General features: G+C 37.6%; 1 protein-coding gene across 1 annotated transcript; it reads right to left on the reverse strand.

The window, feature by feature from the left end:
- Positions 1-14,632: 14,632 nt before the first annotated feature.
- Positions 14,633-15,064, reverse strand: LOC139700358 (craniofacial development protein 2-like). The gene has a single exon (XM_071599017.1). The coding sequence runs from the start codon at positions 15,062-15,064 to the stop codon at positions 14,633-14,635; it is 432 nt and encodes a 143-aa protein (XP_071455118.1).
- Between the last annotated feature and the right edge of the window lie 4,661 nt (positions 15,065-19,725).

Consider the following 19,725-nt stretch of genomic DNA (forward strand, 5'->3'; position numbering starts at 1 on the left):
ATCACTGTTACTTGGGATTTTAGGATTGTTGTCCAAAAAGGGCATAATAATCATAGGTAGTATAAAGAGTGCTGTACAATACAGCTTTCCTGGTTCACTCGAGCCCAAACGTTTAATGCCTCTTGATTGTCCTAATCTGTTGATGACAGTTGTATGCCAGTCAGACTTTATATGAATTCTATAGTACATTAAGTGAATCAAGCACTGTACACAAAGATACAATGAACATTTTGTGTAGGTTAAACGGTAAATAATTTAATCTTTGTGTTTGCTTCCTGTGCACCAAATTGTCGAAGTTACTAAAAACATAAACCGTAGGACGAAATGTTACCATGAAATGTGAAAATTAGTAGTAGTGCATTTGGTGAAATAAATTATTAAGGTCAATATGGCTGGGATGTATATAAATATTTCTTCTCTTTGGAAAATGAATGCAAACACTATATACGGAAACAGTTAATTTGCAGAGATTTACTTTAGATCCGCGTAAAAAAAACCAGATAACCTCTTCCAGAAATACATTTCAAAAACAGAATTGGACTGATAGGAAGTCTTTCATAAATGAATGACCTCAAAAAATCAGTTTATTGCCAGAAATTCAATTTAAAAAGCATGTACTTCACTATTTCCTTGCCGGGCATTAAACTGTAATTGCTAGGAAATTAAAATGAGACTAATCTAGTTGAACTACCATCGCTATCGTTTGGAAGTTTTGGAAAATTTTAAGCCACCTGGATGCATAAAAAATCAATTTAAAAACTGTTTATATAATATGAAATTGGCGACGAGCTTTCGTAATTAATTATTGCAAGAACAGGCAAGCATTTATCGGCAGAAATCTCTATCACATATACCAACCAAACGGCCCCATTAATATTTTGCCAGGAAGGATAAAGAAAGCTGATATTGGACGCTGCTACAACATGGGTGACGTCTATCATATTGAAAAAAATTGGAAGACTTTTGAAAGGTTAAACCGGAGATGTCTTATTTATTAGTGAGAAATCCCCTTTTACCCGAAAACACTTCTGCTTCCCTTTCCTGCAAAGTTAGGGGACGTTTTAAAGATTGTCTCGCCCACACCAATATTACTTAATTTTCACCGGAAGTACATTCTTATACTACCATTTTGTATTGAATTCACTTTCGTTTCCCGTGGTTTGATTTTCTTCTTCTGAATCAAGCACTATTATTCAAAATTAACTACGCACTGGAATGGGAAGCTAACTAGATTAGCATCATTTTAAATTTTTAACCCATTTCACTTAAATCTTTCACCTCCTTATCCCATTCATTGGAATTATTTCCTTCTTCATATTCTTTAATTTTCTCGTCGCTGCTTAATATTTCGTCCCTTTTCTTATCATTTTTATTTTTCTTCTATATTTAAGTCCATTTTGTTGACCAAAAATACATCTACGCTGTAACTGGCGAGCGATCACACGAGCATATGAGGGTGTTTCCGATAATTCCTGTCCTCTTAGTAATATTTCACATTGCACCGTAATATTGACTGAAAAGTTTAAGACCGCGATTAAAACCCGCGAACTTGTGATTGATAGACTTGTTCGTTAAATTCCGAGGTAACCGGCTAAGCCGACCCGCTGTATGCTTTTTCCAGATGTTATAGTAAAATAAAAGTAAACAATGTAACTTTTCTTTGAAGTTTAGATAGATAATTGTTTTTTCTCACTGTGATATCTCAAACGGCCCCTGCTGATGTATTTTACGGACATTTTCATCAAACAAAAGTTATGGAGAATGTGAATGTCAAACTGAAAAATCTGCACAAATGATATATATATATATATGTTTTGGTTCTCTACAATGAAATGAATATCATGCATTACAAATATTTTCTCTCGATGAAAGCAGCTGAATTATATTTTGCCATTTTACCTCAGACATTATTTCTTGCTTGATGAATTTTTTTAAACAGAATTTTAGACAAAAATTTTTTACGATCTTTAGCAACAATTAATTTTTCTCGACAGATTTTCTACCCCATTTATTTTGACAGTTTCTTGTTTCGGAAACTTTTCATGAGCACACTTTAACGTAGGGGATCATTCTCCTCTTACTCTGCCCATTTATGGTAATATATACGTATTTTCATGTTATGTTTCACTAACCCTTGGTATTATCGTCTGCATTTTTCCTTCCGCTCTACTGGCTGTTACTTATCGATTCACTCCATCAAGGGCTGGATTTCTTAAACCACATTTTCATTTCTCGTTCTCACAACCGGTCATCCTTCTCTGCTCCAGTCTTCACCTCTTCCTCAGGATGACGTTGTCCGTTCTTTCTTTCCAGACATCTGAATCCCATTTGCGATGTACAACTTCCGTTCTCGCTCCGCCCTATATGTCCATCTCACCACCCTTTCGTCGTCGCTCCGCTTTACCCCTCATCCTCCACCCCATCCTTACTCTTTCCCCATTTTTGCTCCTTCGTTTAAGTTGTTTCTTGTCGCCATTATAATTTCGAATTTTTGTTATTTCCGTTTTTTATCTGTTCCAAGGAATTTGCATAATTACTCTTGGCTCCCCTTATGCATTCATATTTTTCCCTTGCTGATTTTTAAAATTCATTTTTATCGAGTTTTTCGTCTACATCTACACCGCCGCCATTTTTGGTGCCCATTTTCTCCCTTAAGTTCTCTCATCTTTTTAAGGGCACCTTAATCTCTCGCCCTTGATCTCCGTCAGAGATGTCTGCTATCCCTTCAGCTTTACTCTTCCCCAGTCCCTTCTTCCACCTCCCCTTTCTCTCCTCACTCACGATGGCGAGGGTATATAATTTGTCGAGTTAACGTCTTAGTTGTCGTGGAGATAGAAAATTCTTTAGAAGGCTGAGGCCGAATGAAAAGGTGTATCATTTTCTTCATTACTTAAAAGTGCATGCACAGACGAATTTGAGTTGCCTATTTATATTTATTGGGCGTATCATCCTAGAGGATTATGCCCTTTGAATTTTCCCTTGAAGAGCGTTATCAATCCAAATATCCACAGGTGATAGGGTAATATGAATCCCATCGTAAGCAATGAATCCCTAAAAATTATTGAAAATGCTCAGTTATGTTAAAAAGTAATGATAAGAAGTACTCAATTTAGCACATTTGTGAAATGTAGGTGTTTAACTATTATGCATGGGAAATGCTGTCGCATGAATAATATGCGGATGTATGTGAAATATTTATTCGTCAAGCTGTTAGGAACAAAATAAGTATAATCCCATAAATATTTTAGTACTTATTCTGTCTATTATCAATTCTAGCAGTTCTTCGTGATTTAGTAAATAAATTTATGGTATTAAGATGTGAATTTTTAGCTGAAAAATTGCATAGAAATAAAATGGTTTTAACAATGATACTTTTGATAAGTGATAATTTTGTGAAAAGTAATCGGGTCCTTATACATATAAATATTAAGAGTGATTCTTTTATTATTATTCATTATTTATCTTGCATGTGCAACCAAAAGCAAAGGAGTCGGCTCGCCTTATTCTAATCAAACGGATCTTATATGTCCCAGTTGTAATTAGAAATAAAGGAATATATGGCCGTCTATGTTCACTTAGCAATTTAATTCTCTTGTGTACTTACTCCCATATGAGCCATTAGCTATTTAAAATTGCAGTAGTTTAATGACTGTACCAGCTTATCACGTTTCGCTACCTCCCACGCTATCGTGGGGTAACACTCAGACGGTTTTCTCATCGAAATTCGCTTTAACCTTCCTCGAGTTAATTGTGTTTCATCCTCCATTCCCGTATTAAAATTTTCTGTTCCGCTGACTGTATATTTAATTTTTTTCCATTTAGCACTCGTGTAATAGGATATATTCGACGATGAAACCCGCTCCGAAGCAAAAAATTGAAGTTTCATTAAAAATGCCTTCAGACTTAGGAGAGAAAGAAAGATAGAAAAGAGAGTTGGCGAAAGTAAAAAGAGTACTTGGTAAACATGAACCCAAGTTACATGGCTACAACTATGCTTCATGTTGTCATTATTTATTTTGGTGCAATTACCAACATCCATATGTATCGTCATAGTTTATTTATTCAAGTTAAATTCAAAATAACATGTGCAATATTTTGGAACTTTTAGCAAAAATCGTCCCTTTAAGATTTTGGCAATGCACTTGAACAAGTAGGGGTTATACTTATTTAGATAGATTTCATGGCGAATTTTTAAACCATTTCCTCAAAAAAACAGCTCTAGGGGAACCTGGTGGAAAAAGTCGAGGGCTTCAGAAATACCACATTGCACTAAATTTCCTGTTTTTGATGAAACATACATATGGCTCGGGACAGAAAATCTCCCTGCCCGTTAGCTCAAGTATAATTGGACTTCTCCTTAGGTTTTCTCCATGGGATTTTATATTAGACTAGGTTATTTCGATAAATTATGAGGTGGAGAATTGCCGTTATAAATGTTAGCGGTAGTCCATCGATAAAGGAAAGATCATGTTCGGTTTCTTGTGTGTAAATAGCATTTAAAACAATGTCTCAATTAAATATAGTCTATGCCGACACCGGTGCAGTCATATTTGCAATATTTTTATCACATACAACCCAACGTAATACGAGGCATCAACAGCCATTCGTACTGTTAATAAAATATGCGTCAAATTTTAAGGTATCCATTCTTTACGAACCAGAAAGGAGGTAATGCGTTGGCATTTTTTTACCTTATTATTCTTTATAAGAACGAATTTCGCATTAATAATTTAAATCAGAGAAATAAGCTACCAGCCTAAGGTTAAAATTGTTTTATTTCCTACGGTATTATCGGGTTTTCATGCAGAAAGTTGTCGGATTGACATAGAACATCGTAGTTGGAGTTCTGTGGCCATTATAAACCCTTGAACTTAAAGTGAAAATTACTAATAAAACAGTTAGAGTAGATATTATATTATACGGGAGATCATATTTTATTAATTAATATATAATAATAATATAATATGAGAGAATCAATACGTGAATCTGCTCAAACAAAATTTTTATTGGGATGCATCCAGCTGTGTCATAATTAATACGCGCATGGTTCATTTTTAGGTGACTTTAATTAGGTAAATCGACTAGTTTCAATTACGTGATGTCGAGATTGTATCTAAGAGGAATTAATAGCCTCATCCTTACGCGAAAACTTCAAGCATCACGAATAGAAAGTCCTAAGCTAAGGGACTTCAATTGATGAAAGGCCAAGAAATTGAACTGACTGAATCAAAGAAAGAGACATTGGTGTTTTATTGGAATAACCTTCATATTAATTATCATTGGTTTCAATAAAGTGTCCGCACTCAACTTTCGGTAAATTATGAAATTTTTAATTTGGCGATATGAGTTTTCATTTAAAAATATTTCTAACGAAGGCATATAACATTCATCCCGCGCCAATTAAAAATGGAATACTCTTAGTTGAGCAGCTTCAAGAAGAAAAATTCTGAAAGCGAATATCGAAGTAATTTTCAAACTTAAATTTTATTAAATATTTCCACAAATTCAGTATTTGAAATAAACAAATATCAGTTTTCGTGCACCAATCAATGCCATGCCCAGCTTATATTCTCTAGTGAACTAATAAAAAAATATCCGCTAAATATTGATAATATTATGTTCCAAGAGGTACGCACTAACACAGTTTAAATGGCCATGCCACTTAAGTCAAACTTGCTGATAAGAATGCATTACAATGTAAAATATTTACTTGATTTCTAATGAAAACTCAATACTGTCTTGTTTCCTTGAAATAATATTTAAATGCATGTTTCCGGTGAAAAATAAATCATAATTTTATGCTTATTTCCAATATGATTGTAACGTGCATTTGCTCAAAGTGGAGTTACACCAACTCAAAACTTATAAGAAAATCGCCCTCTTTAAAATTTCTTTTTTAATTCTATTGCGTGGTTTCAAATGTTGCATATCTCAGTGCTCTCGATCCAATGAGAGGTTCACATCGGGAATGATCCTGGTTATGGGATTGAGGAGCCTTGCAATGCAATCCAGGGAAAAGTCATAACGATGCGGATATAGGTTGAAAGAGAAGGGGTTGATTGTTCTAAGAATGGAAGCAGAGGAGGTCAGAAAAGGCTGAACCGCGGAATTAGTCTCACAAAGGGTTTTTTCCCGATCGACGGAGGGGAGATAACAGGAAGACCACCAGTGAGGCGAGTTGAAGAGGGTATAAGATGACCAAGTCAGGGGAGAGTAGGGGAATGGCCTCGTATGACTCGCGTGCTACCCGGCGCTTTTGGCTTCATCCTAATCCTCTATTCCACCTGATCTTCCTCTTCTCTCTTCCGCTTCCCTTATCCTTCGCCATTCACCCCCTCATCCTTTCCCTCTCTCACTCGAGTTACTCCCTTCGGGCGAACCCTTTAAAACCACAAGGTTCAGGGGCTAATGAGTGCAAACTGGCGCACACACATTATCCTCCTCAACGCGATTCTTCATTCCTTATTCAAAGGCAAAAGCCAAACATTTGCGAAAAAGAATTTTCCCAGCTCCCCTCAACCCACAAGAACCTCTTCTATCTCTTACTTCCTCCCCCTTTATCTCGGGTTTTTGCTTCTCACTTCCCCAGGCACCAACATCCGAACATGCGCCACTCAGAGAAATCGTCTTTCTTTCATCCTTCCTCTCGCACTTCGCTCAATCCTGCCAGCTTTCCGTTAAAACACGTGGGGAACTGAGGCTAATTAGGAAAGTAACTTATGCAGAACGGTCTCGTAAGAGTCAAACTCTTCGTATGGGAATCGATACATGCTTTAAATGAAACTCGTAAGGGTGAAGTAAAAACATTCAGTGATCAAGAATGTCATTATTATACACGATGAGAAGCATTCAATACGAGTTTTACGGGAAAACAAATTGGACATAAGGGAGTTGTAACTTATAATAATTCTTAATTGATTCAAGACATCGTAAGTTCCACCTGATTGTATACCGGCAGGGAAAATCCTTTGTTTTGTGCTCTTGATAGCAATTTCAGGATTTCCTTTTAATATTCACATTCGTTTCCATAAGAAACGGTCATAAACTGTTAATATATATTGGAAAACTGTTACCTTTATGATTCGGTAAAGTATATTTCACTTCGCTGAACTTTTTTAGTACATTGATTCCCATTACTTAAGGTAGGCAGAGTTTTAAATACTTTCAAGGGAAATATTTTTGATTGGAAACTCCTATTCACACAGCTTATATTCTGTGATTGTATGAAAGCTAAGAAGTGAAAATTACCGAAATCTATGCCAAGTGACAGGTTTATTGCCGCGAAGGATATTCAACTCACTCCACTTCACTATTTAACGACTTGATATGACGTTGCGACTCGGTTCGGTTTCATTAATTACTCCTGCACCTCTAGTAAAATCAAGAGAGCGCTAATAAATAACGATGGACCTGAAAGTATATAAAATGTAGTTTCTAAAGTTTAAATTGAATGACAGTGAAATTATTTGAAGCTGCTTTTGCTTTGATGAGGGCGAGTGATTGTGACATTGTGTTGTGATCATTGAACTTCGGCTATACAATACACTAATTAATGGCTTTACTTTTTCTTAATAAAATTTTCTTATCAACCACTTTTATCATCGTAAAAATTATTTAATATCTAAATTTCATACTTACATGTATCCAAAAACATTAGAGTTTCATCTTTTGTCGTTACTGTGTTCGTTACCCGGATTTTAACACGCCTGATGCAGGAAAACACGTAGAGTTAAGGATTGATATTAGGGAACATGAATAATAATTAAATGTATTGCATAATCGGACATTTATTGAAAATTTGGTAAAAATATATTTATTAAATTTGTTTCTTGCTGTTTTTATGTGCAATATGTTACCTAGATATCTAACAAGTAATTTTTTTTGTTGCAGGTGAGTACCAGTCCTTTGGTCACCCAGGCACTCAGCACACACTTTGCATCAGAATATTTTAAGTTTAACTACACTTGTAAGTAGAGAGGACATGTTTTTGTGCAGAATTTGTGTTTGAAATGACAAACTTCGGTCTGTTAAAAGCTTATGGGTCTCAAACGTTTTCAGTTTATTTTTCATGTTCATTGCTTTTGCTAATGACCTTCATGTATCCAAAAGCGTATGAAACAATGTGAGTTATTTGTAGCTCCTTAAGAGTATCCTTATTTTATAAATTCGTAGCTATTATAGCATTCGTTAAAAATATGTTAAGTGCATGTTTTCAATACTCAAAATGCATTAAAGATTTTAATTTCTACTGAGTAAAACAATTAACCTTAAATTACTTCTAGAAGGAGGTTGGGAAACGAATTTAGTTCTGTTTTGTATCGATTAAACGGGGAACCTACTCTATCTTAAATTAATTATCCTGACTTATTAATTGCATTTTTTTCCAACGGAAAATTCATAGCTTTCTTCTTGTGATTATTTAATTTCACGTTCGGATTATCTGATGAGATGCTATCATGCGCCGTTTTAGTTATAGGGAACATTTTGTATTATTTATATCTATTCAAGAAAAAAATGGTATGTACTCGAAAAAAACAATTATAAATATAAAAGAATTGTCTTTTAAATTCATAAAATTATGATTATTATGCCCGTTATAGTGAGAATGGCTTTCTGAATTGAAAAGCAAGCTTAGAGCGTTATTTCTGATTGAGGTTTTTTGTAATTACATCCTGAGTGTATTTGTTTTCTATTATCTATCGAGTTTAAAGTAATAATATTTCGACATAATTATTCCTTAGTTTAAAGATTGAACATGTATTCCTTATTTTCTAAACATCGCCAATTTGGTTGCCCAAAGTGATCAGGCTCCGGTCGGCACGAATGCTTTCTCGAAAAATTACGTCAGGACATTTTCAACTTGGAAGATAAATGAAGTCTAAGCTGCCGTCCATTGTTATTGGTGATTGAAACGGGATAAAATGATTTCTTCTTTCCCAAAAGTTGATTTCAAAAGATGTCAGTCGTAGACAACGTTGGCATTTGGTTACATTTTGTATATCTGCATTGTATCTGCAGTCCGAATCGGGTTATGCTACACCTCCACATTCCACCACTAGCAACAGAACCCTTCCATGGTCCTTTATTCTCTTCTCTTAATGCAGATACCTCACTGTATTTCTTTCATTTACGTGTAAAATGTTATTTGTTAGTTTTCTCCATACTCTGTAGCCGCCGTTACTTAGTCTGCGTGCATTTGATCTTCCTCGTATTACAACCACCAAATACAATTTTCTTTATTCTTTTATCTCCGACCACTCTCTTTCTCTCTCCACTCTTCCCATTGTCGCCTTTTTGTGACGGCATCCCCCACCCACCTTTAGGCGTTGATATTGAAACGGCAGCAATGTGATCGATGCGAGGGGCAAGGATGCCTTGTGTTCCCTCCTAATTGTGGCCCTGGAAATGGATCGAATGGTTTCTCCGCAGCGGGCTTGGTGGGAAAGGTCGCGTATTTTATTTTTTCGCGACAAGGGATGATATCCGAGGGGCAGTGTGAGCGGCACTTACGGCTTATTGTCCTTTGTTTCCGCGCTGGCCGAGTCCTGTTGATGTCGAAGCAGTGAATGGAGGCAGGGAACATTGGTCTGGTCAAATGCAAATTTAAAAATATCGCCCAGTCAAAAAGTACGCTAAAGTGTATCTGGATTAACATCCTCCTTCGAGAGTTCTCTTGCTGTAAACTATCCGACAAATTTGACGGCACAGAGGCTCGTGCGTCGACGACCAAAGCAGCTTCAAGTGGTGTGTGCGTGCGTCGTGGACATGCTAAGTCCACGTGCTATGCGTACTGCGTGTGGTCATTCTCCGATCAATCAAATCTGCCTTTTTGCCGCACAGCCATTATCTTCGCTCAAATTAACTTTGAAAGATAAATCAGGAATGCATTAAAAACCAATAACAACATGGAACCTCCTCTGCCACCCGTCAAAACGTGAATACATTCGATTAAGAGTTTAAGAGTTAAAGCTTAAGAGTTCTTAAGAGTTTAAGCAAATGTAGCACGAATCTTCGTGACATAAGCGATGGGAAAACAAAATTGTCTATTTATTTACAGGTTCATATATGATTTACAACCTCACAACTGGATTGTTATTGGTAGAGGAAATGTTCGAATCCCGGCGGGGTCGAACATTTTTCAGTGGTATCTCGATCCCTACTTGAGGTGTTTCGTGGAGTGCACTCCACGAAACACCTCAAGTGAGTACGCCGTCCGTCAGAAGGGACGTCAAGCTGCGGACCCCTTTCGTTAAGAGTAAGCCAGTGCCGACGCCGGGTTTCTCTCCACCCTTCATCCTTTCCTATCTATCCCTAATGGCGCAAATCACCTTAGTTGCCGGTCGCCTCCCCTAAATACTACTACTACTCGAACTACAGCTGTTTTGTTTCGCAGCGATGAAGTACTTATTACGTCCCGCAAATTATCAAATTTTCAAACGACTTCAGGTAATTAAATATTGCTCGCAATGATGATGTTTATGTTCAATTTTATTTTACTTTATCTCCGTTGGTAATATCTACGAATTTATCATATCAGTGAATTAAGGTACCAAAAGAAAGGTAGGAATCGGCAATTAATGACAAATTCAGCTTATTTCAGGAAATTTTTGGAATTATTCATATCTTATACCACGGGTTTGCGTAATTTTATTCACGCACGAGTTTTGAAGCGGAGAGAGGTTTTTCGTGGTTTTTCTCTTATTTGTTTGTTAGTTTCTCATACGTTTTCTTTTAATTCCCATCCCCGTCATTTTCAAAAAGAGCGGACCAGATTAGTCACCAAAACGAAGTCGTTCAGTATTCATCTGTAATTCTCATTTTGATTGAGGTGACACTCGGTGCCATGCATTCTTTTTTTCTGGACAGTTTTCACGCGCTGGAATGGCCAACTGCTCTCTCTCTCTCTCAAGATTTACGACGATACTTCACGGAAACTTGAGTGGGTTTCGATCTATTTGAAATTGAAACATCACTGCTTGAGTCAGCCGACGTCTGTAATGCAATTTGAATGTATTTACTGTCCTCCTCTGCTCGACTACTTATTGTCCCTACTGCGGTCTCATGGCGGTAAATCAGAGGGTCTGTTGATGATCCAGGTTTCATTCTCAGAAATCTAAATCTTAGCATCTAACTTTCATAGTTTTTGATGTCACTTTGTCAAATCATCATGACAGTAGCGGAGGTTAATAAGTCAAAACCCAAAACAAAAACGTTGTCTCCTGAAAAAGTTCAAGCATGATGAAATGATTCGCTAATATTCATTCATTGTTATCATTCATGTTTTTGGGTAATTTCTTCCTCAAAATTTAGGATAATAATTTAATTATTAATGCTTTTTCAAATTAAAAATTGTATTGAAAATATTAGATCTAATTTTTTTATGAAAGAGTTTACTTATCTTAGAAGTATTAAGTTGTGATTATTCACTTTCATTTGAGCAAAAATGATAACGTTTTTCTTCTAACTATTATGTAAATGTACGTACTAATACTGACAGAATATTACAAAGAAATCAAGTATGGAGAATTAGAATTAGAAAGGAAAGACTTTTTTAAGAGTCCATTTTTGGAATATAGATGAGGAGGAGAGGGTTGAAAACGGGAAAAATTGACGTAAAGAAAAGTAAGCTGGAGGACTATTAGATGCGCCCAAGACACATTTTTTCCCCAGATCGAAGGCTAGGTACGTTTTCGTTCCCGCCAATTTCTCATTGGCAAACAGATCGATTTCTGTGTTAATCTGGAGTATATATTTGGAAATGCATGAAAGGGAAAAGAGGGAGAGTAAAGCTTTTACGGGGAAAGGAATTGAAGAATTCAGGCTAGGAAAAAAATACTTAGCAAAATCCTGAGTTTTCACTTTTATCTCAATAAACTGTTGGTAGAATAATTTTTCTATCTTTCGATTAACATCAAACCTTTTCGCAGTCTCCTCTTGGAAGTATGCTAAGTAATTGTGGTTATATCCTATGTATATTACATATAACAGTTGATCATTGAAATTGAGCAATCACTATCTTTGCAGCGATTGTTTATCATTGCTATCACTAATTCTATACGGCAGTGTTTTGTATGAATTTATTTTTATCTCATATTTCCATACATTAATGAATTCAAATTCAAACTAATTTTCATACGCGTAGTTCATTAGTTGCAGGAAGTATGTAATCACTAAGTAACCTTGAAAATTAAAAACATCAAAAAGAAATTGTTAGCATTTATTATAAAACATTTATTTGCTACTTTGCTTTGACGTAGATCTAATTTTTTGAGCAAGTTTTAATGGTAAAAATTGATTAATTTAGATGAAACACATACTGCATCCTTTATGACGATGCCATGGCCAAAGACCAAAATTTTGGCGTACAGAAAAATTTATTTAAGAATTTTCGCAATAACGTCACACAAAAGTCGGTCATCCAATTTTACCAGTAGCTTTCTGCGTAAAAAGAACAAGAACATATCAGTATTTCAACCCTATCATATTAGTATCATAATAAGTATTTCAACCCTAAGATTAGTTTACTGCAGCCCTCCATTCTTCCCTATTCAGTCTTAATTCCCTCACCATTTGACAGGTTCCCTGTTTAACGTCCTTCTTAATTTGCCCTATGTACTTGTCTCATGGCCTTCCTCGCGGGATGTTACCTTCAATTTTTCCTTCTTTTATATTTTCAACAAATCTATTGTGCCTCAAGCTATGCCCAATCCATCTAGGTCTTCTTTGCTGTAGAGATCTCCATATGGTCCTTTCCTCTTTCGCTCTTCTACTCGTACATACTTCCTCATTCCTTACTTTGTCTGTCCATTTAATCTTCATCATTCTCCTCCAGCACCATATTTCAAATGCTTCTATTCTTCGTTGGTCCACTTTTCCACTATTCCATGTCTCCGATCCGTAGAGTAACATGCTCCACGCAGAAGTTTTGACGAACTGCTTCCTTGTTTGTAATCTTATGTTCTTTGAACATAGTAGTCGCCTCTTCTCAATGAACGCCTTCTTTGCTTTGGCTGTTCTTCGCTTAATGTCGGTCGAGCTTCTTCCATCCCAAGTTATACTGCTGCCCAGGTAGATGAAGGGTTCCACTTGCTCTAGTTTCACTCCTCGAATTGTGATATCTTCTCTCTTCCACAAATAAGGATTTTCGTTTTCTTCTTTTTGATGTTCATATTATATTCCGGAGTACTTGGTCCATAGTATTCAGATTTGCTTACAGGCCCTCTCGCGTCCCTGTTACTACAGCGATGTCGTCTTCGAACTACAGCATGTTCATTTCTTCGCCATTCACCTTGACTCCTATGATGGCCAATTCTTGTTCTTCCTTTATTGCCTCTTCTAGATATGAATTTCTAGATGTGTACGTTGAATAGTGCTAGCTAGAGATATTGCATCCATGTCGAACTCCTTTGTTTATTTTGGCTTCTATTTTCCTTCCTTTTTTCATTTACATGGTTTTTACCTGATTCTTGTAGAGGTCATGGATTATTCTCCTGTCGTTGTAGTCCATTCCAAGCGCTTATAGTATCTTGAACAGTTTGTTTCATTCGATATTGTCGAAGGCCTTCACCAAATCCACGAATGCCACATATAATGGCTTGTTTACATGGATAAATTTTCAGCCAGTACCCTCTAGCTGTATATTGCTTCTCTTACTCTTCGGTTTTTCCTGAATCCGAATTGGTTTCCCGAGAGGCTTACTTCTACCTTTCTTTCTATTCGTCGGCTGATTATCCGAGTAAGCATTTTCGATGCGTGAAAAGTCAGGCTCAATGTTCTGTGTTCTTCGCATTTATATGTTCTAGGTTTCTTGGGTATCGCAAACATTACATTCCTCTCGAAGTCCTCAGGTAGTCTTCCACTGTCGTAGATGTCTTTAATTATTTCAAGTAGGGTGACCTTTGTATTGGCACGGGTTGCTTTAATAATTTCTCCTTTCATTTTAGCAACTCCCGGTGCTTTGCTGTTCTTCAGGTCTTTCACAGCTAAGGTCGAATTCACTTCTCAGCATCTCCGGGCCCGTTCGTGTTCTTCTATCACGCTTTCATCTTTAATTAAGTCACCTTCAAGTGGCTTGGGCCCTTGATAGAAATCTTCAATGTATTCCTTCCATCTCTTCCCAATGTCTTCATCTTCTATCAGAATCTTTCCATTCGCATTTCGGACGTAATGGGATTTTTTCTCTTAGTCCTAATTGTGAATTTACCAGTTTATAAACAGTTTCACTGTTTTCCGTCCTTATTTTGTCATTGATTTCCTACCAGCAGCTTTCTATCCACTCTTCCTTGGCCTTATTGCACTCCCGTATGACTTGGTCCTGCAACTTCTTGTAAAGGGCTTCCTCAGTTTCATTTCTTGGATTCTTTTATTTACTTCTTTCCTCTATGAGGCATCTTATTTGAGTTGTTATCCGTGGCCGTTTGGTTGGTGCCGTCTTACTCACGAGTTGTTCATCTTCTACTTCGGTTATGACATCCTACATGTCCTTCCATCGCCCTTCTATGCTAGTTGCTTTTATTCCTTCTATTTTTCTGTCAATGGTCGTGGTACACTTTTCTCTAGTCTGCTTTATCTCCAGTATTTTTGTGTTCCATCTGGGTTCCTGTGTCACTTTTTTAATTTCCTTATATCGCAGTTAACTGTTTATGACCACCAGGTTGTGATCGGTTTTTATATCGGCGCTGAGGTAGCTCTTGCATTGCTTAACATGGTTTCTGTACCTGGTTCTCACGAAAATGTAGTCAACTTGGTATCTTGCCCTGTCCCCTGGCATCTTCCAGGTGTATCTTTTTCTCCGATGTTGCTCGAAGAGGGTGTTTGCCTCTACCATTTTCCTCTCGTTGCAGAATCCTATTTGTCTTTCTCCCGCGGAGTTCCGTTTTCCCAAAACGAACTGATTCACGCTTCTTCCCTCTCGGCCCTCTCCAACCACAGCGTTCCAGTCTTCCATCACGATTAGGTTCTCCTTCCTTTTTGCTACTCCAATAACTTCTTCCAGTTGTTCGTAAACTTCTTCTATTTCCTCTTCTAAATGGCTGGATGTTGGCATATACACCTGCACTATCATTTTGTCTGTAGGAACTCCCTCTAACCTTATCATCAGAATCCTCTCACTGCATTGCCAGCACGATTTGGCTCTTCTTGCCCACTCCTTGAATATGACGCCCACTTCTGCAATTCTTGGTTCATCTCCTGAGTATATCACCCTTTATCTGTCGCTTCGGAAATTGTCGGCGGCAATTCCGAAAAGGTCTCCGTTCACCGCTTCGCCTGACTAGCCCTCCCCCCCCCCCTACACATCTAAAAATCAGACCTCACGTCCATCTACAACCTCCCTCCACCAACGTCTCGCTGGGTTTTCCCTTAGCGCTACCCCCCTTCAAAGTCCCCATACCCACTTCCATCCCAACAGACGAAAAGACGGACTCCACAGACCACGTGGTTAACCTTTCGTCCAAACCCCTCAGCCCGAAGCTAACTTCCCTTTTGAACAAGGGCCTCTCATTCACCCCCTCTCCTGAAGTAAACCACTTGACAGTCCTCGCGGACGTATTTCATTTCGAAATCTCCTGTGGAAGGTATTTTGAAATTCGCAACAGCTACGCCGGCAAATATCCAGACTCTTTCACCACACCCTACGAATATTCAAGCCTTTTTCTGCCCAAGAACCCAATACCCTGCCCTAAAATCATCCAGTTAACATTTTTATAGACCTCCTGTCCAGAATTTCCAACCCGTCTTTCCTCAAGTCCCTAAATCATCAACGCAACCTGTCTCCCACCGAATCCTCAGAATTAAGAAGATTAATTAATAATGCAAATATTATCATTACTTCCACGGACAAAGGCTCGAAGGGTGTGATTTGAAATGGAACAGATTAGATAAGGGAGGTTAACACCCTACTCTCTGGTACCTCCTCCTACCAGTAAATACCCAAACACCAAAATCCCGCCCATCAGGAGGAACTCATTGAATTTCTCGCTTCCAACGGGCCCAGTGAAGGTCTATTTCTTTCAGACATGGCCCTCCTCTCCCTTCCGCACCCACGTACCCCTCATTTCTATATCCTCCCAATGATCCATAAACCTGGCTATCCCAGTCCTCCGATTTTATTCTCCTGTAACTCCCTAACGGAAAGAATCTCTGCATTTGTAGGCCACTACCTGCAGCCAATAGTCCACTCCATGCCGTCATTCACTAAATATTCATGCCATTTCCAAGAAAGGCTAAAATCAACCTCCCTCCGACCCGATACCGACATGGTAATGTCACTGTCAGAAGCCATTGATGCCATATCCCGTTATACGAGTACATCTACTCCCCACTCAGAAGGTCTCTCCGCTCTCCAATACTACCTCTCCCAACACCCAAACCCACACATACTCACCACTGAATTTCTCCTTAGCCTTTCCGACTTCATCCTCACCCGTAATTCCTTCTCTTTTAAAAACAAATTCTACTTGCAGATCAAGGGTTGTGCCATGGGCGGCAGGTTTAGCCCTTCCTATACAAAGCCCTTTCTTGGTCTCGCAGAGAAAAAAATCCTGATAAAACAACGCCTGAAACCTCTATTGTGGCTCAGATATATCGATGATATTTTCCTTCTATGGCCACATGGTACTGATTCCCTGAAAACGTTCATTTTCGACCTTAATGCTTCGTCCTCTATCACCTCCAATTTTACCGTTTCCTCCTCCCAAATCATCTTCATAGATGTAAAATTGTCATCAATAGACAAAAAATTCCATACTTCCACGAATATGAAACCGACCAACACACAATAATACTTACATTGTAACAGTTGCCTCCTGTATAAAAAACGCTCCTTTTCGTATCCCCTTTCCATAATAGGACACAGAATTTGCAATTACGTTGACTCCCTGGATAAATTCATCTTAAATCTACACATTCCCTCCTCTAACGAGTTTATCCTGAATCCCTCCAAAACAAAAGAATCTGAAGACATGCTTACACTCCCAAATCTTCCTCCGCCGCAGAAATCCACCCTCTTTCAATTTGTACCACTTGTACAGGGTCCGTTCGAAAGTAATGCAATTGAATATCCTACACCGCTGCTATTGGTCGGAGTGAGATAAAATCACTTGGAGTGGGTGTGGGAGACGCTAAGCTTTGCCGAAAAACTGGTCTTATTGCTCTCCAAGCCGTGAAAGTGGTAGGACGTCAGTTATTGTAAACCTCTGCACGCCGACCGTGTCACGAAAAAAATGGAATCGACGATCGAGCAACGTTACGCAATTACTAAGTTTTGTGCTAAACTGAAAAAAGCTCTTGAGGAGACAAACAATATGATTTGTGAGGCCTACGGGGACTCTGATCTGTCTACTCACAAGTTTCAAGGTGGTTAAAAGGTCTTTAAGGAGGGCCGGGAAGGGGTTCACGACAAACAACCTTCTGGGAGGCCGTCAACCAGAAGAACCGACAACAACGTGGCTTGTGTTCGACAGTTGTTGGACTCCGACGGTCGTTTGAGTATCAAGATGGTTGCCAATGAACTTAACTTGTCGTCTTCTGTTGTATTTTGTATTATTACCTACTAAAAGGGTCATCAGTTTTATTTTACTGAGTATTCCTCAAACTTCTATTTATATGTACGTGTAGACAGAAAAATCGCTAAACAATTTATACAATGTGTGCGACTCATTAAAATTTGTTGGATATTGATGATTGAATTATAATTGTTTTAATATGACAAGTTATTATTCATCGCCAAAGATATATGTAACTTCTTTTTAAAAGTATTAAAAAATAGTTATCAATTATTCGCAGGTTGATGGATTTATAATCTTCTTTATTCAAGAACAGAGGCACATAAGTTATAAGAAAAATCTAAAATAGTCGTTATTTACATGTATAAATAATATCAGTGATCCAATGCTGATGCATCCCAAACACTATAGAGAGTTACGTACTTTTATATCGAAGTATAAATATTTATTAAAGGAGAGGATAATGACTACAAATCTATATTTAAAACAATATAAATTAGAATAAAATGAAAGTATTCTTTGCTTTCCTAAATTTAAAATTGTTATTAGCTGTTACTAAATTATTTTTTCATTTATGTCCGCAATTTTATGATAACGGTTGACATGGTATTTGAAATGTACGGGAAAAACAGCTCAAGAACTTCCAAATATACTGCATTAAGTTTTTGCCCTAGAGACCGTAACTAGGCGAAAAAAATACGGACGCTAACGAATCACATGTTTGTATAAAACAAGTAAGGTATTGATTTCCATAGAAAATATTTTTTTTAACTTTCCCTATCTCTTCTGACAGAATATTTTGTAACGAAAAATTGCTTCATCCTTTTCCTTTTTGAAATGCTTAATATTTTCAAGTCGGAGTTTGCCGTGAAAAAAATGTAAATGCCAGTAAGGCAGTTCGTTCTGGGAGTATGTGGGGACGAAATTCCAGAGCTTAAGAGCGCGTCAAATCCGACGCACAGCTATTTAAAGCACTTCGTTCCCACTCTCCACCTCTTCGATCGTGTGTCCGAGATTCCATATAAATTGCTTTGTCCGAGAGTGTGCGGGAGTGAGATTGTTCGCGGGAGAGTAGGCTCGCGCCGGCGAGATGCGACGGAGGCGGTCCTCTTCGTGATGGACTGCCCGATCAGAGGAAGGAGTAGGACCTCTCTTTTCACTTTGATGTGATGGCTTTTTGGGTATGTAAATATTTGAAACCGCTCGATATTGTGGGCGTCCGATATGGCGCGCGAGTTAGAATTGATATTACCAACTGGGCGTCTCTTTGAAGTATATTAAGATCGGCGAATACGGCCTAGGGGGTTGACTGGCCGAGTGCAAACTGGGACGTTGGGTGGGTGAGAGAACGGTCAAAATAATGGAAATATTTCCTAACTCCTCATCCTATTAGGGACATGGATGGCATTGTGGAACCATACTTTTAGCTTGACTATTTTCATCTCCCATCATCTTGAGTCGGGAATAAGGTGCATTCAGATCGATCTTCAACGACAATTGATGAACCAGAGTTCGAGGCTTAGTGGCCCTTTATTATGAAATGTTTCTATTAACCGGAGTTTTTCAACGATGAAGGTAAAACAGTATCTTACTAAAGTAAAAAGTTGACATTGAAAATCTTAACGTGGGACTAATGTCAATGGGGACAGAATTTGAAATGAATTGCGTACGAAATAACAAAGGCCGAAAGTACGAATGTAAATGGATCAGCATGGAATACAATTACTAATGTTTGATTTTTTTAGATCAATTTGTACAAATTAGCGTAATTTCTGTATGCTCCACACAAAAACATTCACAAATATCTGATACTACAAATATATAAGTAGCACGTATTGGATATTTCCACTGGAAAATAAGTACAAGAGAAAGGTAAAAGCTAATTTTAATTGGAAAACTTATGTTCACTTATTTACCTACGTAAGTACAGAATAATTATATGGCTAGAGATATGCAGGATGGATTATGTAGATCATAAAATCTAGAAAGAAATCTTGGAGAGAAAATGAAGAAAAAACAAATGAAATTGTGAGGCTGAATTAATAGTTACGGAATGGTCATTACAATAATGAAAAATTTGAGAGGGAATTCAAAAATGTTTTGAATGCTTTATGTAAATACTGCTTTAAAATATGATCTTGCAAGAATTAAGCCTAAAACATCTTCAATATTGAAGAGAAAAAAGAGAACAATAAAATTGTTTAAAGCTGTGGGTTGTCGG

This window comes from Hetaerina americana, unplaced genomic scaffold (genome assembly GCF_022747635.1).
Source record: "Hetaerina americana unplaced genomic scaffold, ioHetAmer1.1.p SCAF_1, whole genome shotgun sequence".
Classification (NCBI taxonomy): Eukaryota; Metazoa; Arthropoda; class Insecta; order Odonata; family Calopterygidae; genus Hetaerina; species Hetaerina americana.

Excerpts from the sequence above, each read along its gene's own strand:
- LOC139700358 (XM_071599017.1), bottom strand. The coding sequence starts at position 15,064 with ATGATAGTGCAGGTGTATATGCCAACATCCAGCCATTTAGAAGAGGAA.